Source organism: Apodemus sylvaticus, chromosome 5 (genome assembly GCF_947179515.1).
Source record: "Apodemus sylvaticus chromosome 5, mApoSyl1.1, whole genome shotgun sequence".
NCBI classification, from domain to species: domain Eukaryota; kingdom Metazoa; phylum Chordata; class Mammalia; order Rodentia; family Muridae; genus Apodemus; species Apodemus sylvaticus.
In genome coordinates this window covers 140,704,571-140,728,709 of record NC_067476.1, presented here as the reverse complement: position 1 = coordinate 140,728,709, position 24,139 = coordinate 140,704,571, and the positions used below count along the sequence as shown (strand labels likewise).

The following is a 24,139-nucleotide window of genomic DNA, read 5'->3' as shown; positions in this document are numbered from 1 at the left end:
GGTCTGATCAACTACAATTAGAAAGAGCACCAGCACCAGCCTCTTTCTGTGCAACAAGGAACAAAAGACAAAAATGTAATGGCAAGTACAGGTGGTTTGCAGGGTGATGAGCAGCAGAATGGGTACTAGACCTGGGGAAGAGCTTCTGGTGAGGACCCCCTTGCACACAACAGTGCTGTGGGTGGAAGAATGATCACCATGAATGAGCTTGCTGGGAAAGGATGGGGTCAGAGATCCAAGGAAGACAGTGTGAAAGAGCTGGCTACCTACAGACCCATGTTCCCAGCTGTGAGACTCCAGGAACAACATGTTCCTTCCCACCTCTGTTTCTCTCAAGTCCCCAGCTCTCAGGTAGTTTTAATCCAATGATGTGCACTCCTGAGGTACATCAGGTACATTGTGGCTACTCTGTAGACACCACTCATCCTTTGCTGAGGGCAATGCAATGGAACCAGGAGTCAGGCACCAGTACATACTAAGCCTTGTTCAGGAAGTGTGCCACAGGTGCTAAGAAGAGCAGGCCCAGGGACCATGAGAACCCGCCAGTGGCTATAAGTTATGGGCATGTTCAGCTGACCGTGAGCTAACACAGGAATGGGCCTTTCCAATCTAGTAAAGACACAACAGCCAGTAGAGGGCTTGAAGTAATTTTTAGTTTAAAAAACAAAAACAGCTTTCCAAGGGGAACCAAATGAACTGAGGGTTAGAAGAAAGCTGGGTGTGGCTTATCACAAGCTCTTATTCCAAAGCCTGGAGAGGAGATGAGCAGGGACTGACTGGACCATTAGAGGCACTCCTCGGTGGGGAGGGCAGGACTACCCTGGATCAATGGCATGGTCTACATGGGCTCTCAGGCAAGCACCTTGTGCCCACTGACATGATTAACACTATTATTCTTGGGAGACATTAAATTAAGGAATGACACAGGAAGCCAGACAGTGGGTTATTCAGTTGGATTCTGAATCACGATCAGGAAATAGTCTTTATCTGAAAGAGAGAGAGACAAAAACAAATCATTAGATGCAAACTAGGAGAAGGTTAACAATAATCACTAGCCATTCAATGCAGGAGGGAAGCAGCTTTCAGAAAAGCATTAGTGGCAGACGACTTCTGGGAACAGGAAATAACCTACAAGTTCCTTACTGTCTCCGGCCAAGTGGCTGATGGGAAGTGAAGTCTTCACTTGCAGGGGGGTGAACTACCTCTACTGCATACTTTTAATTTTTATTATTGACCAAGATAAGATTTGGAGGCTGGTAAGATAACTAACCTGAGTTCAACCTGCAGAACTCACGTGGTAGAAGGAAACAGCCAATCATCCCCAAGGGCTGCACTCTAACCTCTGCAGTTGAGCATGCATGTGTACATGCACACGGACACATTAATGTGAGATTTTTATATGACTGGCAGACACCTACGAAGCCACTGACTGGCCTGGCATGGTGGGGTCTGTGCCTTCCTCAATATGCATCCCTCACCCAAGAGAACCTTGAAAGGTCACAACAAGGTATTTGCTTCTTTGAAGCATTTTCCATGACAGTCTCATGATCAGACTCTCCACAGAAATGGAGGTCTCACTTATCAAGAAAATAGGGCAAAGTGCTGTCTGTCTGGGCAAACCTCACTGATTTTGATCATTTTCTTATGGTATTGGGGCTTAAAGCCAGGGCCTTATGTAAGCAAGCATCCTGATACCCTCAGTCCCCAAATTCACTGACGAATTTTAGATGCAGGTACTCTGTTCTCCAAGCATGTCAGCAGCATATTCTAGACATGTGGGCTTGGGTCTTGTGCTAAACTTCTGAGAAGCCACAAGCAGTCCATTTCTGTAAGAAGAGACTAGACCTCTATCCTTCCAGGCAAGGTTATTCCAGTCTGCCCACACTGCATGGTGGGACCATGCTGGGACTGCCCTGTGGGACATTCTGGCCCCAAACCCAGGATTTCTATATTGACCACATAAAACTGGGTACATAAAAGTATGTAGTACTGATTTTCGTCTGAAATAACATGTCCCAGGGGCTGGAGACACAGCTCAGCAACTGGTTAAGAGCACTCCTGCTTTTGCAGAAACCCTACAGTTCCTAGCACTCAGATAGCAGCTCATAATGTTCAGCTCCTCTAGTTTTGGGGGAGAGGGGGATCTGGTGCCCTCTTTGGACCTCCACTGATACCTCATGGATATACGTATTCCCAGGCACAAATACATAGAGGTTTAGACACTATGTCCCAGGCATCCTTAACCCTAACCCTCTCCTTAACCCACCCCAATCCACAATAGGGGAGGAAATTAAAGCCTTCTGAGAACTAGACGTGGTGGCATAAGCCTTTGATCCCAGTAGCTGAGTAACTGTATATGAGTTCAAGGCTGGCTTGGTCTACATAGTGAGTTCTAGAACAACTTGGGCTATGTAGAGAAACCTTCTCTCAAAACAACAAAAGCCATCTGTTGAATGTATATACTGTGCTTAAAACAAGTCTCTGCCCTCAGAGAACTTACTGTGAAAGACAGAGACCAGTAGAGATGCAGCTAGGCAAGTCAGCAGGGCAGTGAGGAACGAAGGCTTGTTCCAGCAAGAAGATGGTGTGTGAGAAGGCCTCAGGAAGGGAGAGGTAGTAGTGTGGTGGCCCCAAGAAACAGCACTGCTTATGGCCACCTCAACACGTCAGAGCCTTCAGCATAACTACAGTATGAATGAGAAACACTGGCCACAAGCCAGGTCGCTACACACTTTTCCATAGGCTGTCCATGTGAGGGTCTGGCCACTTTTCCACTGATGAGACTAGAGCCACTTAGCCTGTGAACTCAACTTGGACACCTACAATCCTCAGAGACTCCGAATGTCTGTGGTTTTCAAGGACAAATTGAAGGAGCTATTATCGTACTGAGCTGAGACCTGAGTGGTCAGCACTTCCAGACATTTCTGGAGCTTTAGGTGACACAGTAGGTGGAGAGACACTGTCTACTAAGTGTTTGTGTCTCTGTGGCACCATGTCATCTGCCCTTCACACTGAGTTTCTGGGTCTACCACTGGAGCCACTTTTTATACCTTCCTTAGTTGACATGTTCTACAAACTGAGGCATCATTATATAAGAACCCATGCATGTCCAGTCATGGCTTGGCAGAAGGACAGGAAGAGGTAACCACACAGACGTCCTATAGAATCTGTCTGCCACTCGAGTCTGTGAGTGCTGAGTTAGAGGAGGCAGAGTAGAAGGCCTCCCCTTGGTAGTTCCCATCCTCGTGGGTGCCTCCCAATGTGAGCATCTCATTACACTGAGAATGATCCCAAGGCCCAAACACAGGCATGCTTGTGCTTACTACCCAGTCAAGCTTTTTACTGATGACTCACACTAGCAGTCTGCTCCAATGGTGGTGGGGAACTGGCTATATGGGTTGGAGACAGGACTATAAATTCTTTTTCATATAGAAACAGCTTTTCTACTCTTCTGACTCATATTTCCCTGGCTCTTAAGATTCAGTTCCAGCATTCCTTTTTCTGAGAAATCTTTGCTGATTGCCCAGGCAGAACTAACTGATAAACACTTCTGTGCCCCAAATTCTTATGGAATTCTTACCAAGTTGAGAATGACCAGCATTAATGTTTGTGTCTTTCTCCTTCATGAATCCACAATTCCTCTATGAGGCTTGCTGAAGATCACTGGTAGATGCCACCCAATAGTGACTAGGCAGTGAAGCAAGTTGACTCTTTACACCCACTAGGCCTACCTTGAACCTGTGGAGACATTACTGTGCCACACTTTCCTGATAAGCCACAGAGAAACTGCTATAAGTTCAGAAACTAAATGTGAAGGTGCAAGAACCCATACCTGGTGCCACCATGATTTCATTTTTCTTGGAGCGAATTCGAAGGAAGGTTAGGTCATTCTGGGGGTCAATCTCACGCACAGTGCTCCGTGCTTTCAAGATGAAGTTGTGCATGAGGTTGGCATACTGCGTAGTGGTGGGATTGTCCATTGTGCTCTTGATGGGAATGCCTGTGGGAAGGACAAATTGAAACCAAACAGAAAAGAGGTTGGGATCTGGAGAGATGGCTCAGTTGGGTTAAGAGCACTAGTTGTTGTTCCTGAGGTCCTGAGTTCAATTCCCAGCAACCACATGGTGGCTCACAACCATCTGTAATGGGATCTGATGCCCTCTTTTGTCATGCAGACGCACAGGAAAACAATGTTCATAAACACAAACACATGAATCTTTTAAAAAAGAAGAGGTTGAAAGGAGGAAGAAAGAAAAGAGGTTGGCTTATACTGAGGCATACCAGACATAACCCATTACTGTCCTTGTTAAGGCTGGCTGAGCTGTAAGCTTGTATACATGTGAGGATGCTTCCCTATCCCAGTGTGCATTGCTGTCTTTAAAACAGCCCAGTGAGAGGTTGGAAGTTTACTCAGTGGTAAAGTGAGTTTTTCTGTATAGTCTGTCTGAGACCTGGGTCCAGTATATAACTTAACTGTATGGTTTGTATATGCTTGGACCAGGGAGTGGCACCATTAGGAGGTGTGGCTTTGTTGGAGTAGGTGTGTCACTGTGGGGTGGGCTATATTTAAGACCCTCACTGCCTGGGAGCCACTCTTTTCATAGCAGCCTTCATTTGAAAATGTAAAACTCTCAGCTTCTCCTAGACCACGTCTGCCTGGATGCTGCCATGTTCCGGCCTTGATGATGATGGACTGAACCTCTGAGCCAGTCCCAATTAAATGTTGTTCTTAAAAGAGTTGCCTTGGGGGCTGGTGATGGCTTACCCGTTAAGAACACTCACTGCTCTTTCAGAGGTCCTGAGTTCAAATCCCAGCAACCACATAGTAGCTCACAAACATCTGTAATGGGATCTGATGCCCTCTTCTGTTGTGTCTGACAGCTATAATGTATTCACATAAATAAAATAAATATTTTTTTTAAAAGTTGCCTTGGTCATGGTGTCTGTTCACAGCAATAAAACCCTAAGACAGAAGTGGTACCAGAAGTGGGATATTGCTGTGATATAGGCCTGACCATGTTTTTGTTTGTTGGATTTTGGGACTTTGTATTTGGAAAGCAGTGGAATTTAAGTTTAAATGGGGCTTAATGGGAAATCTGAGTAGGAATATGGAAGCTATTGTTGCTGAGGGTGATTTGAACTGTGCAGATCTGGCCCAAGAGATTTTACTAGAGAATAATTTCAGTATGTGGCCTAGAAACTGTTTTTGTGGTATTTTGGTGGAGAATATGGCTGCTTTTTGTCCTTGTCTGAAGATCTACCTAAGGCTAAGGTAAAGTGATTTATACTAATTGAATTGACAAAGGAAGTCTCAAAGTTCAGCAGACTTTGTTCTCTGGTTGAGTCTTATGAAGAATGTTTTTATGAAAAGGAGCAAGCTGAGAAAGGAAAAATACAAATATATAGTTCCAAGTATTAAAGGGGCACCAGGAAGTAGAATGGTGCTGAATCCTGTGTTCTAGGAGGACAGCAGATTAAGGGAGTGGGAATTTGGAGCAGGAGCCCACCCAGCTAAATTTAGGTCCAGGCATGGTGGTATACACCTTTAATCCCAGGAGACAAAGGCAGGCAAGCCGACCTCTGACTTCAAGGCCAGCCTGGTACTGAGAAGGTTCCAAGTAGAAAAATCCTAGCATTTAGGAGACAGGCATGCAGATCTCTGAGTTCAAAGTCAGTCTAACCAGTCTAATTTACGAAGAGAATAAATTCATTGAAAACATGTTATAATATAATAGAATAAGGAGGGCATGTTCCATCCCCAGCAAGCAGCAGAACTTGGCAGCTTCGACCATGTGGCTCTGGCTTTAGAGTCAAGAATAGAAAGGGTTAATACTGGGTCAATTGATGCTGGAGCTAAGAAATTAGCGGTGATTGATTAAGAGACCAGTATCACTGAAGTAAAATTTGGGACTTATTTTCTTTCTTCCTTTCTCTCTCTCTCTCTTTCTTTCTTTCTTTCTTTCTTTCTTTCTTTCTTTCTTTCTTTCTTTCTTTCTTTCTTTCTTTCTTTCTTTCTTTCTTTCTTTCTTTCTTTCTTTCTTTCTTCCTTCCTTCCTTCCTCTTTCTTTCTTTCTTTCTTTCTTTCTTTCTTTCTTTCTTTCTTTCTTTCTTTCTTCCTTCCTTCCTTCCTTCCTTCCTTCCTTCCTTTCTCTTTCTTTCTTTCTTTCTTTCTTTCTTTCTTTCTTTCTCTTTTTTATTTATTTATTTATTTATTTTGGTTTTTTGGATTTGGTATTTTTGAGACGGGGTTTCTCTGTAAAATTTGGGACTTATTTTCTTTCTTTTTCTTTCTTCCTTTCTCTTTCTTTCTTTCTTTCTTTCTTTCTTTCTTTCTTTCTTTCTTTCTTTCTTCCTTCCTTCCTTCCTTCCTTCCTTCCTTCCTTCCTTCCTTCCTTCCTTCCTTTCTCTTTCTTTCTTTCTTTCTTTCTTTCTTTCTTTCTTTCTTTCTTTCTTTCTTTCTTTCTCTTTTTTATTTATTTATTTATTTATTTTGGTTTTTTGGATTTGGTATTTTTGAGACGGGGTTTCTCTGTATAGCCCTGGCTGTCCTGGAACTCACTCTGTAGACCAGCCTGGCCTTGAACTCAGAAATCCACCTGCCTCTGCCTCCCAGAGTGCTGGGATTACAGGCTTGCGCTACCACCGCCTGGCTTGGGATGTATTTTCTGAGAGCACAAGCTGTGTTCCAGAGATAGCCAGGGTTATCCCTTGTGCTATAGCTGGACTTGGTGATGTAAAACTCACCCCGGTTTTGAAAGCATGAGAAGGGGTCATGGAAAGCAGTTGAGGCTTGGCACCATGAAAGGTGAAGGTGCAGCCTCAGTTGCAGTTGACTGCCCAGGACTGAAGGGGTCATGCAAAGGAGCTGAGGCCTGGCATCATGACGATAGCCTATGAGAGAAGCCTAGTTGCAACTGAAGACCCCAGCATATTAGCCATGCCAGTACCATAGGATGACCATCAAGAACAGTAGCAGCAGTGGTGTGGCATCAACTAAAGTCTAGAGTGCCACCAAGGGCAGAGCTAGAGAAGTGGCACAAGCCCTTTGAAGGAGCCCAGAAGATCATGTGTAGATCCCAGACACTGGGATAAGAAGCTGTAGAGTCCATGTTGCTTGCCTTGGAGACCCCAGGATGCTTGAGATGCCAGAGCAGTGAGAACCTGCCGAGGAAAGCTGACAGAGTGCAGCCAGCCCCAGAGAATGACGTCTGTGGCTGCTGAATGCCACATCTGCCAACTGCAGCCAACAAGGATGAAAGGAGCTGAAGATCTGAAGAGCGCTTTGACGTCAGACATGGAGAGAGAGTTTGGAGTTTGCCCAGCTGGTTTTTGTCTTATTTGGTCCAGTATTTTTGACTTTATATGGGATTACAGTTAAGAGACTGCTTGAATCTCAGAAGAGACTTTGAACTTTGGACTTTTAACATTGTTGAGACTGTTATAAACTATGGGGACTTTTGAAGTTGGATTAGAAGTATTTTGCAGCTGGGTGGTGGTGGCACATGCCTGTAATCCCAGCACTCTGGGAGGCAGAGGCAGGTGGATTTCTGAGTTCGAGGCCAGCCTGGTCTACAGAGTGAGCTCCAGGACAGCCAGGGCTATACAGAGAAACCCTGTCTCTAAAAAACCGGAAAAAAAAAAGTATTTTGCATTATGTTTAGGTATGGCCTCCAGAGACTCATGCTTGAACAAGCCTATGGGGCCCCAGGGAATGGAATGTGATAGTTCGTATATGCTTGGCACCATTAGGTTGTGTGGCCTTGTTGGAGTAGGTGTGCCACTGTGGGTGTGGGCTTTAAGACCCTCGCTGCTTTCTCATAGCAGCCTTCACATGAAGATGTAGAACTCTCAGCTCCTCCTGCACCACCCCTAGCTGGATGCTACCATTCTCCCACCTTGATGATAATTGACTGAACCTGTGAGCCAGTCCTAATTAAATGTTGTCTAAGAGCTGCCTTGGTTATGGTGTCCGTTCACAGTAGTCAAACCCTAAGACAACAAAAAACCATAAAAAGAGCCCATGAAGTAAGAGTCTATTCACCCAGTATCCTCCATTGCTGGATGCTTAGACTAGGCTTTTACTGGTATAATTAGCCAGTCAATGACTATCATTGTGTATTCTTTCTTTTTGAAGATTGAACAATTAAATGAACACTGGGTGTGTCTTCACTTGGTACCTACAGTTATGATGGTGAGGGTGTGGCTTGAGCCACATTCTGTTATCAGGTGCCTGTGAACTGGCTATGGCCTGTCAGAAGGCTCCATCCAAGAGAAGTCTGGACACTTGTGAAGGGAATGTGTTACAGGGGACTCTTCGCATCCAAGTGGCTAGACATGGGCCCTGCAAATCTGGCCAACAGTGAACAAACAGCTTGGAGACAAGGCAGCCTTCTAGCCTTGTTTTATTAGGCACCAGGAACACGTGAAGCAGCTGAGCAGCAGAATGAAGGCACAGGAATGGGCTGCAGTGGTCATTCATCTTTAAGGGGCTGACCTCAATGCTGCTTTTGGGTCCTAGATGGCAAAAATATGCAGCCCTGAGCCCCGTGAGGCCTCTCTACAGCTGAGGGTGGCAGTATGACTGGTGCCTGCTATAATCGATCCACAATGGGATGATCCTGAAGGAAGGACCCTCCAGTCTGATGGCATCCCAGTACCACATAGATTTTCTTTAGCGTATTACAACCCCAGCACCTCACTATTAGGAAAGTAGACATTTATACATCTCCCACCAGACTATAAGTTCCCTGGGGGCAGGACCTAACCTCATTTGCTCACTAGCATCTGTGGTTACATGTGATGCATCTCTACTGATATTGGTATTTGAGTTATTACTGGAGTTTACCTTCAGATAATAGAATGAGTTTGTTTATATATCAAGTAGGCAAATGTTAAGGTGCCAGCAAACCTAACCATTCAGTGGCTCACTCTTAAACCAGGACAAAATTAAGAAGGATGACAGAGGTGGGGGCCTCAAAGATGCCTACTACTATTAGGCAACCTAACTTAGGCCCTTTTCTTCACAAATACTGTGTAGCTTGCAGAGTTATGTAGTTATTGGGGAAACACATTTTTTTTGAGGCATGGCTCAGTCAGGTGCTCTCAGAACAAAAACGTCTACCCAAGCCCTTCAATGGGGCTGGTGGGTCAAGCATTTGTACATGTCGAGGAGTCTGAGCCCCAGCACTGAGAAGAAGGAAACCCTCCAGATACAGTTACCAGGTACACATTCTGCACTAGCCCAAGTGTGCGAGAAGCAGTGGAGAGCCAGAGGCTTTGCACACCTCGGAGGGTGTGTGCTTAGCTGCTCTCCCCCTTTGGTTTTTGGAGCCCAGGATCCCATGAATGCTGTCCTTGAACTCACTATGTAGCTGAGGTTGATTTTTTTTTTAAGCCCAGTTCTTGAGTCTGTATCTCCCAAGCTAGATTTCAGGCTAGGGCCAACATGCCAGGTACCTACTTGATCTCTCTGAATCTCAAATTCCTTATGGTAAAAAATTAAATAAAATCCCAGCACTTGGAAGGTTGGAAGGCAGAGGCAGGCGGATTTCTGAGTTGGAGGCTAGCCTGGTGTACAGAGTGAGTTCCAGGACAGCCAGGGCTATAAAGAGAAATGTTGTCTTGAAAAACCAAAAAAAAAAAAAAAAAAAAAAACCACCACAAAAACCAAAACCAAAAAACCCCCTCTTTGAACCAGGGTCTCATTATGTAGCCCTGGCTAACCTAGAACTCATGCTATGGACTAGAACAGCCTGGAATTTCCCATGGTCCTCCTGAGTCTCAGAGACATTGCAGGTTCACTGCTACATAAGACTTAGCCGCTGTTCTCTTTTTAAAACTGTATGTATGCACTCCTAAGGGGGACACCATGTGCACGTAGCTGCCTGCGGGGGTGAGAAGGGGATCAAATCCCCCAGAACTAGAGACATGGGCAGTGGTAAACAGCTCTAGAGCTTAGCTTCTTAAGAGGAGAATCTAAGGAACTCTTGCCAGGCGAGCTGGCAACAGGAGAAAGCACATGCTAAGTAGAAAACGTTGAGAAGACTGACAGCTTCCGCCACCTCTGACACCCATCTCCTTGTGCTGCTCATGCCCACAGGCTGTTGGCAGCCGCAGCACACTGGGCTCTGATGCCCCAGTCTATCAGCCAGCCGTCTGTCTGTACATCAGATTGGGGGCCAGAAGCAGGGTCTGTGTGGGTCTACTTCTCTCTGCTGTCTCTTGGCTTCTTCGTTCATGAACGCGTCAGCACCTGCCGCTTACCAGCCATACAGTAAGCTCCAAGGCTGGCCCTTGGGCTGTCGGGACCGTCAGGGCCTACAGACCCCTCAGGTGCACTCACTCAGATTTGAATCTTGGGTCTGCAGGCTAGAGAGATGGCTCTTCCAGAAAGATGACCAGGGTTCGATTCCCAGCACCAACATGGCAGCTCACAACCTTCTGTAACTCCAGTTCTAGGGGATTGACACTCTTTTCTGGCTCCTCATGCACTGCGTGTATATGGTGGACACTTAAAAACACACGCAAAAACACCCATATGCAGAAAATAAACATAAAAATACATCTTAGAAAAGATTTTGGCTTTGTAATGACAGGCAACCAGCAATTAAATTTCTTTCTGTCTCTGTGTAGCCCTGGCTATCCTGGAACTCACTCTGTAGACCTGGCTAGCCTCAGACTCACAGATATCTGCCTGCATATGCCTGAGTCCTGGCATTAAAGGTGTGCACCTCCATCCACTGCCTGGCCTATCAATTAAATTTCTAAACTCAAGTTTTCTTAGTAAATACAGATAATGGGCTGTCCTCAGAGTTAGTACAGAGTGAGTGTATCAGGCTAGTTCCCTTCACTGCCCCTCTTGTGCAGGGAGTATCAGTATCTGTCCCTTACCAGTCATGCATGTAAGCTCATTCTCCAGAGACAGAAATGAACTCTGGCTACAAAGAAATCAACTGGAGAATTAGCCACACACAAGAAAGCAGCATCCCCACAAATGGATGCACACTGACCATCTGGTGAGCACACAGGAAAGAACAGGAGCAGCATGGACAGATCAGTCAGCACCGTCCTTGGTGGGGCAGAGTGACTCAAGTCTAACCCCAGCCAAGACAGACTCAGGAGAAGGAATGCTGTGAATTCTAGGCCACCCTGCGCTATACACTGAGTTCTAGGCTAGCATGGGCTACATAAGACACTGTCTCAAAAATACTAAAAAATTAAAATAAAATTGTACTGATACTTTTAATTTTTTGCTTAAAGGGACTGAAGGACTTGCTTTGTGCATATGAGGCCTGCGTTCAACTCTCAGCACTTAAAAAAAGTGGTTTTTTTTTGTTTTGTTTTGTTTTTGTTTTTTTTGCTTGTGTGAAATCTGCAAAACAATACCTTTAAGGTAGATATTTAAAACTGAGTACCAATAGTCAGGTGTGGTGGAAATCATCATTCTTCTGTTCGTGTTTTTTCTGAAGCAGGGTCTTTCTACATAGTCCTGGAACTGTATAGACCAGACCAGCCTCAAACTCAAGAAATCCACCTGCCTATGCCTCTCAATGCTGGAATTAAGGGGCATTCAGCACTATCCCTGGTACACACTTAATCCTACCACCAGGAAGGCAAAGGGATCTCTTGAGTTTAAGGACATAGTGAGACCTTAACTCAAAAACGAAAGTCTTAACAACTCTGATTATCACATGAGAAATAAGTTGGGTGATCACAAGGACTGAAAAACAGGTTACTGCCAGCTGTGATCTGTCAGGGCAGTGGAACTGAGAAAAGATTTATATTAAGTTTTCTAAGGTGGTGTATGCCTTTAGCTCCAGTACACAGGAGATAGAAGCAGGAGGATCACAAGCTCCAGGACAGCTTAGGTTATGCAAGACCCTGCGCCTCAAAAAAGGAAGAAAGAAAATCACAAGAATAGTATCAGAACTTTGGAAATGTTTTAAAGAAAGAAAATGAGAATGAATCTAGGCTCATTAGGACCGAGGAAGGCTAATGCACATGGGGTGGGCTGTTTTCTGGAGACCTGCTGGGTGCAGGGTGGACTAAGGACCTACCTTCTGTGTTCACCACGATGATGCCCTGCACTCCTTTCTGGCTCTGAAGCCTCTTGAGTGTTTCCTCCACCTCTGCCTGCCAGAAAAGGAGACCAAGATTCGGAGTCAGTAGGCAGACTGGATTAACTTCTTCAGATCCTGGCCCATGAATGACACCCAGGCACATAGCTCCAAAGCTGCCCAGGCCAGGGGCTACCATGTGGAGTGCTCCCCAGCCCCCTCTCCCCCGTGAGGAGCACTGCTACTGGCTCCTACACCAGGTGGTTATCCCCTCTCTGCCCATCAGCGATCTGAGAGCAGAATATAAACACCATTCCCTGGAGTACAGACACACCATGACCCATGACTCACACATTCTGATGTACTGGAAAAAAACAAAAACAAAAAACCTACATTTTAAAATACTTTTTAAACATCAAAATGAAAATATTTCAAAGGGAGTCATGAAATTTTTAGGCAAATGGTTGGAACTGGAAAATGCCATCCTAAGTGGTATCTTAAGGTAACTTATTCACAAAAGAACACACATAGAATGCAGTCACTGATAAGTGGATATTAGCTCAGAAGCTCTGAATACCCAAGTCACAACTCACATATCAAATCATTCCTAAGAAGGAAGGAAGGAGGGGGCCCTGGTCCTAGAAAGGCTTGATGCAGCATTGTAGAGGATTGCCAGGACAGAGAAGTGGGAGGGGGTTGATTGGGGAATGGGCGGAGGGAAGAGGGCTTATGGGACTTATGGGGAGGGGGGAACCAGGAAAGGGGAAATCATTTGGAATGTAAACAAAGAATATAGAAAATAATAAAAAAAAGAAAAAAAAATATTTCAAAGGGAGCAAAATGACCCCATAAGGATAAACCCAGTGACTTAAAAAGCTGTCACCCTAGATACAGTGACACTTGGTATACATGTCTCAGGGAGAGTTCTGATTATCCAGAAACTGCTCAAGGTGGGATGTCCTAGCACAGAGAACCTGTCAACCCAGCAGATAATAGATAGATGTTGGAATCTCCCTCTGTCATGCATGCTTCTACATAATGGCCCTGGCTTTCCTGGAATTCACTCTGTAGACCAGACTGGACTGAAACTTTGCCTCTGCCCCCTAAGTGCTAGGATTAAAGATGTCACACCTGGTCCTCCCCACCCCTTTAAAAAACAAACTTACATAAGACATCAGTTCTCATCCAAAATCATCCCTATTCCTCCCACCAAGGTCAATAGAGTCTTCAGCCCCTCCCGAGGAGCCTCAAGTGCACCTTCTTTTATAGTTCCATGCCTCAGCAGGCCAGGATATCTGCCAACACACCCTGACCTGCCTTGACTCTGCCAGGCAGGCTGACTTTTATTTTCTTTCTCTCTTCTTCACAGAAGCAGGCAGATGGCTCCTGACACAACCATGCCCTTTTACCCAGGTTCTAGATTTTAGAGGCATCAAGCCGCTTGCGACTTTGCAGGAGGAACCCTCAACGCATCCCTGTAGCATCTGGCACGATTCTTACAGGAAGTAAGCTGTTAGTACCCAGTTGGTTAGAATGTGCTATCTTCAGTTCTGGAGCACCCCACCCCAGCTCCAGATCTTTGGACAGGGGATGGAGAATCATTCTTTCTGTGAATGATACCCCTGTTTCCAAAGACCCTTTGCCTCCTCCCCCTTTGGAGATATAGTCTCTCTACAAAATCCTGGCTGTCCTGTAGCTTACTATGTAGAGACTGGCCTTGATCTCACAGAGATCTACGTTTGAGGAGCTTATGACCTAGTTGAAAGTCAGGGAGGCTTCTGTTATGGGCACCTACTCTACTGACCATTCTGAGAGACTGAGTGGCTAGATACAGAATCTGATATGTCTCAGAGTCACAGGCTAAGTCTTGAAGAGATGATGTCTCAGGTAGTCTAGAAAACTATTTGGTTTCAGAAAAGAAGTTTTGTAACTTTGAGTGCCAAGGGTCTCTCTGCTGTTGTGTGGCACCCTTCAACTAGGCTTACTTATGCCCAGGTGAAATGGAAGAATCCACTTACTGCCATATGGCAGGGTCCTGATTTGGTATTAATAGGGGGAGGAGGGCATGCTTGTTGTTTTTCACAAGACGGTGAAGGAGCACAGTGGCTGCCAGAGTGATTGGTGAGACATGCTGGTGCTAGGACAGAGAATGATGCTGACTGTGAGCTTTTGAGGGCCTGGACAATGATTACAGGGAAGCTCTATTGGACATATGTTCCTGACCCACCTTTGCTACATCCTTCTGTATAGTCCAGGCCAGGAGTACTTGTGAACTCTAATAATACTCTGTTGGATTCCCTTGGTCTGAGAGTAAAAATGTATTCCAAATTAGTGAATTACACTGCTATGGGTCAGGACCTACCTACCTGTTTTACTAGAAATAGTACCAAAGTTGGATGTGTTTCTGTGGATCCTCAGACTTGGAAGAAGAATATCTCTAAGACTGTAGTGCAAAGCATTGAGATGGGAATGCCTGTATCTCAGACTGAACAAGCTGCCTTGCCTCAGGCTTTTAGACCTTCAGAACAGAGAACACGAAGACTGTGGAATCTGCCTTTGAAAAATCAAATGGAGTTGTTGTTATAATGACCCTCTGTCCTTTAATATGACCAGTCATTCCAGTTCATTCACGGACTGGTCTGTGAATCAGTTCAATATTGGACAAAAGGAAATGGCAGTGGGCATTTGGAGGGCTGGTTCTGGACATTTTCAGAGACATATTTGGAAATTGACAGCTGTTTTGTATGATGTTATGTTGCTATGGATAAACATGGAACAGGTTCTGGGGTTAAGGCAAATGTGACATCCTGCATTACCCCACCTAATCTTTTACTAATTGGGAATGTTACTTTTGATGTAGGCTCTGATGAGTTCAGTGTTTATTGTTTTAATGGTCTTTTGTCCAACTGTGTTTCTGCACTGTATGATGGTCTATCTGTAATGGTAGTGCATCAACCAGCTTCTATTATAATTCCTGTAAATTTATCTGAACCCTGGTATTCTGTAAAAGGCTTACAAATATTGGGAGAATAGGTCACACTCTGGCATGGCACAAACATGGTTGGGCTAATCATTGCTGGTATTCTTGTTCTCATAACACTTACAGCCAGCACTACTACTTCTGCATTAGTTTTAGCACGAGAGGTACAAACAGCTGGTTTTATTAATCATCTTGCAAAAAATGTAACCAATGCCCTAAGCATAAAGAGGATTTAGATAGATGGTTAGAACAAAGAGTTGACACATTCTATGATATAGTGCAGATCATGGGAGATGAGGTAAAAGGAATCAAAGTCAGAAGCCAAATGTATGAGTCAGCATAACTGGACCAGAGTAAGAAGGTACCTCTAAGTATGTGGTATAATACTAATATATTTTAGATTTGTTAGCCCTGCCCATGGAGGTTTTAAGTTTAAGAATGCAAAGCTGCCAGGCGGTGGTGGCACACGCCTATAATCCCAGCACTCTAGGAGGCTGAGGCAGGCAGATTTCTGAGTTCGAGGCCAGCCTGGTCTACAGAGTGAGTTCCAGAACAGCCAGGGCTATACAGAGAAACCCTGTCTCGAAAAAACCAAAAAAGAAAAAAAAAAAAAAAAAAAAGAAATGCAAAGCCAGGGCTGGTGAGATGGCTCAGGGGTTAAGACCACTGACTGCTCTTCCAAAGGTCCTGAGTTCAATTCCCAGCAACCACATGGTGGCTCACAATCCTCTGTAATAGGATCAGATGCCCTCTTCTGGTGTGGCTGAAGACAGCTGCAGTGTACTTACATATAACAATAAATCTTTGGGCCAGAGCAAGCTGAGGTCCTGAGATCAGTTCCCAGCAACAACATGATGGTTTGCAACCATCTGTATAGCTACAGTGTACTCATATACATAAAATAAATAAATCTTTAAAAAGAAGTGCAAAGCCTTTGTTTTTTGACACTGTTAGCGCAAATGATATTCTGAAAAAGGTACAAGACATTTTTCTTTAAGGGTCCTTGTATACATCTCTTATTGGGCATAGCAGGACTTAGATTTATAATCCCTTTTATGGCATGTCTATTACCTGCTCTTTTGAGAGGAATCATCAACACTTTTACAGATGTCAAAGAAAAGTTACATAAGTTCAAGCTCCAATGTTTCCCTAATAGAAGTTGGTAGTCAGTGACAGGTAAGAGTCTTGAAAACCCTTTCAACCCAAGACAGGCCACAAACACACGATTATTTGTGTGCCAATGATGGGCAAGAACTGTGTTTTCAGATGGCAACCTAAAACAGGCATAGCTTTCTGCTCTGTAACTGATAAAAAGTACCTTTTATAGATAAAAGATGGGTAAGATTCTCTCAGGTGGATCAACCTAAGACAGGCCATGAATGGTAAGATTCATGTACCAATGATGGGTAAGGTCCATACTTCTCGAGGGAATACCTAAAACAGGCACAGGCTTTCTGCACCAATAGCTGAGAGAGCTTTAACTTGTATAGGGGACATGTAGGGCGCACTTCCCGAGTTATCTTTGACTGATTCTTGGTTATGATTAATCACTGAGTCTGAGTCTGCTGACATCTGTCTTTGTTTTTAATTAAGACATGCATTACACCCTGCCAAGTCCCTCCACTTATGCATCTGTCCTTGAGAGACTGTCCTAGCCCGAAGGAAATGGCCGTAGTCAAACAGATACTATGTGCCATAAACTTGCCACATAAGTGTTTGTGGTCATTGTTTATCTTCCTGGAATTGTCATGCTTTGTGTTGCTTGCTGGCATAGTACGGCCAGCAGCCTCCCACACCTGTCTTTGCATCTTCTTTCCTATAATCATCCTTACTCCCCTAGTCGTGGCTCCCATGTTGACTGACCAGCCAGCTCCAGCAGTCCCAGGAGATGCATCACACTCTCCTGGAATCCTTTAACACATACATGCAGGGAAACACAATTTTAGCCCCACCCCTCAGAGGTCTTGGCGATAGTGGCTGTGGGGCTTGAATGAGAGTGGCTCTCAATAGGCGCATAGTGAAACAGTTTAGGGAGTATTAGCATATATAGTCTTGAGGAAGTATGTCACTAGGGGCAGGCCTTCAGGTTTCCAGAGACTCAGGCCATTCCTCGCCCACCTCTGCCTCTGATTTACAGATGATGTAAGTTCACAGATGTTTGTAAAACTACCATGAACTTTAACCCTCTAAAACCCTAAGCCAAAAATAAACTCATTATAAGTTGCAGTAATTATCTGAATGCTGGTCCCAGCTGGACTGTTGAAGATGAAGCGGTGTGAACTTACTGGAGTTGGCCTTTGAGACTTGAAAAGCCTGTGCTTGGCCTTCTGTTTGTCTTTCCACTTGTTCCTTGACTATGGACCAGGATGTAAAGCTCCCAGGTACTGCTTGAGTGCCATGCCTCTGTGCTGCTGCCACAATGAGATGATGGACTCACCCTCTAAGACTGTGGCCATGCCCCAATAAAAGCTTTCCTTCATAAGAATTGCCCTGGTTGTGGTGTCTCTTCACATCAACAGAAACATAACCGTGATGGTTGTATAAACTCAGCCCAGGGAATGGTACTATTAGAAGGTGTGGCCCTGTTGTAGTAGGTGTGTCACTGTGAGTGTGGGCTATAAGACACCTTTGCCTGTAAGTTAGTCTTCCACTAGCAGCCTTCAGATGAAGATGTAGAACTCTCAGCTCCTCCTGCACTGTGCCTACCTAGATGCTGCCATGCTCCCACCTTGATAATGGACTGAACCTCTGAAACTGTAAGCCAGCCCCAAATATATGTTGTCTTTTATAAGACTTGCCTTGGTCATGGTGTCTGTTCACAGCAGTAAAACCCTAACTAAGACAATAAGTAAGACTGTTTGGTTTTTGTTTTTGAGAGAAGATTTTCATTTTATAGCCCAGGCAGGCCTCCAACTTGTGGCATTCTTCCTAAATTTGTTATTTGTTTTCTAGAGACCAGGCCGAATTATGTAGCCTTGTTATCAGTATATCTCAGTATACGTACGTGTGTGTCCATCGATGCCTGCTGATGCCCAAAAAACAGCATCAGGCCTCTTGGAGCTATCTGGAACTGAAGACATTTGTGAACCGACCAACACAGGTGCTGGCATCCAAAGATGAATTCCCATGATAGAGCAGCAAGTACTTTTAACCACTCAGCCATCTATCACCCCTGAGTAAGCTAAATCATGTGTAAGTAATGCCCTCCAGGCAAAAGAGGAGACAGTGTTCCTGTGTTCTCTAGTTAGTTAGATGTGTTTGCATCAGTAAAGCTCCAGGATTGTGGAGTCTGGTTCCACCATGCCCAGTACTCAGCATTTAGAAAGATTCTAGGCTAGCCTGAGCTATATAGGGAGCATGTGTCTCCAAAAAGCAAACAAAAAACTACAAATATAGATGATGTAGTCCTGTAGGCACAAGATCTTGAGTTCCATCCTTAATATAGTAAAATTTAACAACAAAAAAACACAAAAAACCAAAAAAAAACTTTAAAAACATTACATAAAAGCTGGGCATGGTGGCGCACGCCTTTAATCCCAGCATTTAGGAGGCAGAGACAGGTGCATCTTAGTTCAGCACCAGCCTGGTCTACAGAGTGAGTTCCAGGACAGCCAGGGCTACACAGAGAAACCCTGTCTTAAAAAAACCAAAACCAACCAAAATTCCACAAAATAGTAAGAAAAAAATCTCATGTGTCCACTAGGAGATAGAAAACAAAACACATCGAAGATAAATTACAAACACCTAGCCAGGTGGTGGTGGTGCACGCCTGTAATCCTAGCACCCTGGGAGGCAGAGGCAGGCGGATTTCTGAGTTTGAGGCCAGCCTGGTCTACAAAGTGAGTTCTAGGACAGCCAGGGCTACACAGAGAAACCCTATTTCGAAAAAACCAAATCCAAAAAACCAACCAACCAACTAATTAACCAAACCCCTAAACCCCTTGAAAGGAATGACTACTCAGCAATGCAGGGCCGTTTCAATGCTGGCTTCATTAAGGCAGAGCTCTCAAGAACATTTAAAAGAAACAACCAAAAATCACAGAGCACAGCATTATGACTGAGTTAAGAACTGGAAACACATTACATACCAGGGAAATGGTTTGTCAAATTTTGTTGGAATTATGGGTGGGTGTGGTGGTGCATACATGTAATCACAGCATGGGAGCAGAGGCAGTACATATCTGAGTTCAAGGCTGGTCTGGCCTCTATAGCAAGTTCCTGGACAGCTAGCACTCCATATTCATATATACAAACATACATATATACACACACATACCACTTTATCAACTATTATATAGTAAACATAATTTATCATAGCTGGGTGATAGTTCAAACCTTTACTCCCAGCATGTGGTGGCAGAGGCAGGCTGATCTTTTGAGTTTGAGGCCAGCCTGGACTACAGAGTGAGTTCCAGGACAGCCAAGAATACACAGGGAAACCCTGCCTTGAAAAACCAAAAACACATAATGATCTAACAGAATGGTTTATTTAAATGCTTTTAGGCAGTAAATAAATATCAAACATGGACATCTTGAAGACACATGTTAAGACAGGAATAGGGTTAAGAGCACCAACTGTTCTAGAGGTCCTGAGTTCAAATCCCAGCAACCACATGGTGGCTCACAACCATCTGTAACAAGATCAGACTCCCTCTTCTGGAATGTCTGAAGACAGCTACAGTGTACTTACATATAATAAATAAATCTTTAGAAAAAAAAAAAGACAGGAAAAGAGGAAACCAGCTATGTGGTAGAGTAAAACTAGACAAAAAATGTGGATGATTTATAATAGCTCTAATGAGCAGTTTCCATTAACATGAACTATCCTATAGAATAGTTCTATATGGCAGGAGTGTCAAAGGCAATTACTACCAGAACTGTCTGTAAAAGAAACTAAACTAAATATATGAGCATAGGTCACTATGCAGCTTTAGAATGAGGTAGATTTAGAATGTAGGTAGGTGTGTGTATGCGTGTGTTTGCAATGAGTATGTCCTCAAATGATCTGAGCCTCATGAGTGGGGGCTCAGATCCACTGGCTCTTGTAATGATAGTTTTTCTTTTGGTGTATGTGCGTGTGTAAAGACAGCGTCTTACTATGTAGCACTGACTGACCTAAAACTATGTAGACCAAGCTGGCATTGAGAGAACTGCCTGCCTCTGCTTCCCAAGTGCTGGTAGTATGATAAGAGCCATATATAAAATATATATATGTATATACATATATACATACATACATACATACATACACACACACATATACATACACATATACATGAGCCACCATGTCTGGAAACAGATATTTTTAAGTGAAAGAGGAATGAATCAATCAATGAATACACACAGGCATGCATGTGCATGCATGTGCGTGCGTGTGTGTGTGTGTGTGTGTGTGTGTGTGTGTGTGTAGTACATGTAGTTATTTTATAATCATATCTATAGGTTTGTGTACATGAGTGTAATGACAGAGGAGGCCAGAAGAGGGTATTGGTTCCCTGAAGCTGGAGTTACAGGCAGTTGTGACTTGTCTAATGTGGGCACTGGGAACCTAACTTTGTTCCTCTGGAAGAGTAGTATGTGTTCTTAATCACTAAACCCTTGCTCCAGATCAGAATAAACATCTTTATAGTATCATGTATCATAAAGTAAACCTATGGCCAAATTTACACTAATCAATGAGTATGGTGGCACATACTCAAAATCCCAGCACTTAGGAGGTAGAAGCAGGAGGATTGGAAGTTCAAAGTCATCTTTGGTTAAATGGCAAGTTGTGCACTATATAAGGCACAAAGAAAACAATAGTCCCACCACACATACCAAAAAGCAAGCTGTCGCCGTAGTTAGCTGGGGGGAGGGGTAAGAATTGACCACATGCACCTCCTACATATTATATACAACAAAGCTACATGAGTTCATTTGGAATGTTCATGTAAATATGTAGCAATTTTATGAATGCAAACAACAGTTTGCATTCATAGAAATATAGAAATTCATATTTCATATAGAAATCTACCAAGTATGAAAAAAACAGCACATACACACTTATGTAAATTACTAGGGTGGGGGTGCTGTCTCCCAGCACTTGGGAGGTGGAGGCAGGCAGATCTTTGTAAGTTCTAGGTTAGCCTAGCCTGCTGAGGAACTTTCATATATGAGCACATTCTGGTGTATAAAGAACTCCCTGGTCTACAGAGGGAGTTTCACATATGCAGATACACATAGACACAGACAGACACCCAGACATAGACAGACACACACGAACCTGGCTGTTCCTAAAGGAGTCTGAAGCTGGGATTGGGAATGGATGAGAGAGATTTTTCACGTAGATCCTTTTGTATTTCTTAAAATATGCTATTAAAAATATGCTGTTAGCCGGGCGCACGCCTGTAATCCCAGCACTCTGGGAGGCAGAGGCAGGCGGATTTCTGAGTTCAAGACCAGCCTGGTCTACAGAGTGAGTTCCAGGACAGTCAGGGCTACAGAGAAACCCTGTCTCAAAAAAAAAAAAAAAAAATCCAAAAACAAACAAAACAAAAACAAAAAAATGCTATTAAATTTTTTTAAATATATTGATGTATTTACTTTATATATGCAATATGTCCATGCAGGAGCCTGGAGAAGTCAGAAGTAGGTATCAGATCTAGAAGGTATCAGATCTAGGAGTTATGAATGGCTGTGAGAAGACATGGGGGTGTTGGGAATTGAACCTGAGTCTTCTGTAAGAACAACAAATGCTCTCAACAGCTGAGCCCATCTCTCCAGTTTCCTATTAAATTTTTTTTTACAGGTAAGTGTTGTGAAAAATAACATTACATAGACTTGAAGCAATAATGTTTTTGATGTTGTAGAGACATTCTTTGTGTGAAAAACACAGATCCCCAGTTGAACAGTTGATGTTGGCCACAACAAACACAGAATAAGAACACTATACGCAATGTGCCTACGTGGTCGCCTCTAGCTCAGTGGTCCTTAGCCTCCCAATCTGCGACCTTTTAATACAGTTCCTCATGGGGCAGTCACCCCAGGCACAAAATTATTTCATTGTCACTTCATAACTGTAATTATCTGATATGTGATCCCGGTGAGGGTGGAGACCCACAGGTTGATAACCATGTCTAGGTGACGCCATTCTGTTTCCTTCTAAGTTGCTTTTTTATTTATAGCTTTCTAGGTCTGAAAAGATGGATTATTAATTAAGAACACTGGATATTCCTCCATAGGAGTGAGTTTGACTCCCAGCACCTACATGGTGGCTGATAGCCATGAGTAAATTTAGTTCCAATCGGATCCCTCTCCAGGCACATTATACACACATGTAGTCCCTAAGCAGCACGCTGGAGCTGTCAAAATGGCTGCACCTCTTTTCCTGCCCCTGCCTGTAGCCCTCACCAGGAGCTGTCCTCAGTGGTGGCAACTCCTTTCTTGCCTCAGACATGAGGTACCCCTGAAGGAGTTGTCCCTAGTGCTGGCATCTCCAGCTCTGGCCTCTGGAAACAGCACAGTAGGGAACAACATATTCAGGCACCTCAGCCAAAGCTGCCTGTAGCTGGGAAGGCCTTCCTATCCTAGCTCAAGGTCCTGGAGAAAGGAAAAGGGGGTGAGAAAAACCCCACCAATCCCTGGACAGGAAAACCCACCAATCCCAGAGCTCCCCAAGCTAAGGACTCCAAATCCCAACCAATTCTCACACTGGAAATCTCTGCTGTGAGAAGCTCTGCCCCCTAAGAAATCCTATAAAAGACCTGTTTGTTTAGTTTCCTGCTGCCCGCTTCCCAGAGCAGAGACAGCCACCCCAGAATTCATCCCCCCACACCTTGGATTTGGCCCTGCAATGAGGCACCTGAACTCCTCAGCTCAGCTGGGGATACCCTCCCTGCAACACCTCTGTTGAAGAGACTGCCTTTCAGAGCTGTGCTTCCTGACCCATGTCTCAGGCCGTCCTTCCATTGGGTTCTCTTCTCCCTCAGAGTGTGTAGCTCTTGGGCTTCGGAGGAATGTCCAGGATACTTTTCTATTGCAGCAGGAACATGTACAGTACATACAAGCAAAACACTACTTATATACATAAAATACTTCGCAACTAGAAAAAAGTTTCTCTTAAGTTTTTTTGTGACACTGACCAAAACAAAAAATAAAACGAACACAAAAAATGGTCGGGCGTTTTATATCCCAAGCTGCCCTTCAACTGCAAATCCTTTCGCAGTGCATAAGGTTCTGAGGTTTGGTTTAACGACGGAAAAGCTCTTTTCAATTCTGTACACTTTTGGGGGTGGAAAGCACCACACTGTTACGGTAGGCAGAGATTTTGGGATTCCACGGAGCGGGCCCCGCCGGTTCCTGACCCCAACGCCAAACTGAGCCCACAAGAGTCAAGCCTGCAGAGTTCGAATCCCTGGGACGACTATCTTTGGAAGCCAAGTGTGAAGATGGCCCTAATGGCCGCACCTGCTTCACAGAGCGGAGGTGGAAAGGCAAATCACGTAAAGCGCCTACACGTACTGTGCCTGCCACGTGCCGGACTTCAGGAAACGCTGCAGCCTGCCTGGGGTCTCCCAACACTGCCTAAAAAGCAAAACTGTAATCGAGCCGGAGGGCGGGCCTCCGGGGCGGCCCCTCACACACCGGCTTCCGGTCGTTCCGCCTCGGCTGGACAGGAGGCCCGCACCCCCGGGTCCCGCAGGGCGACGCCCAACGACTAGAACCCCTGCGGGGAGATGGCCAAGACGGGCGGCCGGAGCCCACCACCGCCGCCTTGGGTGGACACTCACCATCTCGGACAATTCCAGCAGCTCCGAATCGCCAACACTCAGCCGAGTTCCCCGCCCTTCCGAGCCTGCGCACAGTCCTTTGTGGGAATGGACAGCTCGGACAGCCTATCAGGAGCCAGCAGTGATGGGGCGGGCTGACGTGCGTCAGGGACGCAAGGACTCTCCCCATCCAGCTGTGAGTCAAGTCTTGGCGTCTGTTTTCAGTATTCAATCGAGGTCCCTGCGCTGAGGCCAACTGTTGCCGAACTCCCTTTGGCCCAGATTGAGGCAGAGAGAAGGATCCTAAATAACCTGGGCAGCCCCGAGGTTGGGCATCTCAGGAGCAAGCTCTGGGA

At 44.7% G+C, this 24,139-nt stretch overlaps 1 protein-coding gene across 1 annotated transcript; it reads right to left on the bottom strand.

Annotated features, from left to right (window-relative positions):
* Positions 1 to 631: 631 nt before the first annotated feature.
* On the bottom strand, positions 632 to 23,909 carry Dynlrb1 (dynein light chain roadblock-type 1). The gene is made up of 4 exons (XM_052184023.1): positions 23,805 to 23,909; positions 12,057 to 12,132; positions 3,833 to 4,000; positions 632 to 987 (listed from the first exon to the last, which is right to left on the bottom strand). Exons 1-4 carry the CDS (start codon positions 23,805 to 23,807, stop codon positions 944 to 946), a joined length of 291 nt encoding a protein of 96 aa, XP_052039983.1. The 5' UTR covers positions 23,808 to 23,909; the 3' UTR covers positions 632 to 943.
* Between the last annotated feature and the right edge of the window lie 230 nt (positions 23,910 to 24,139).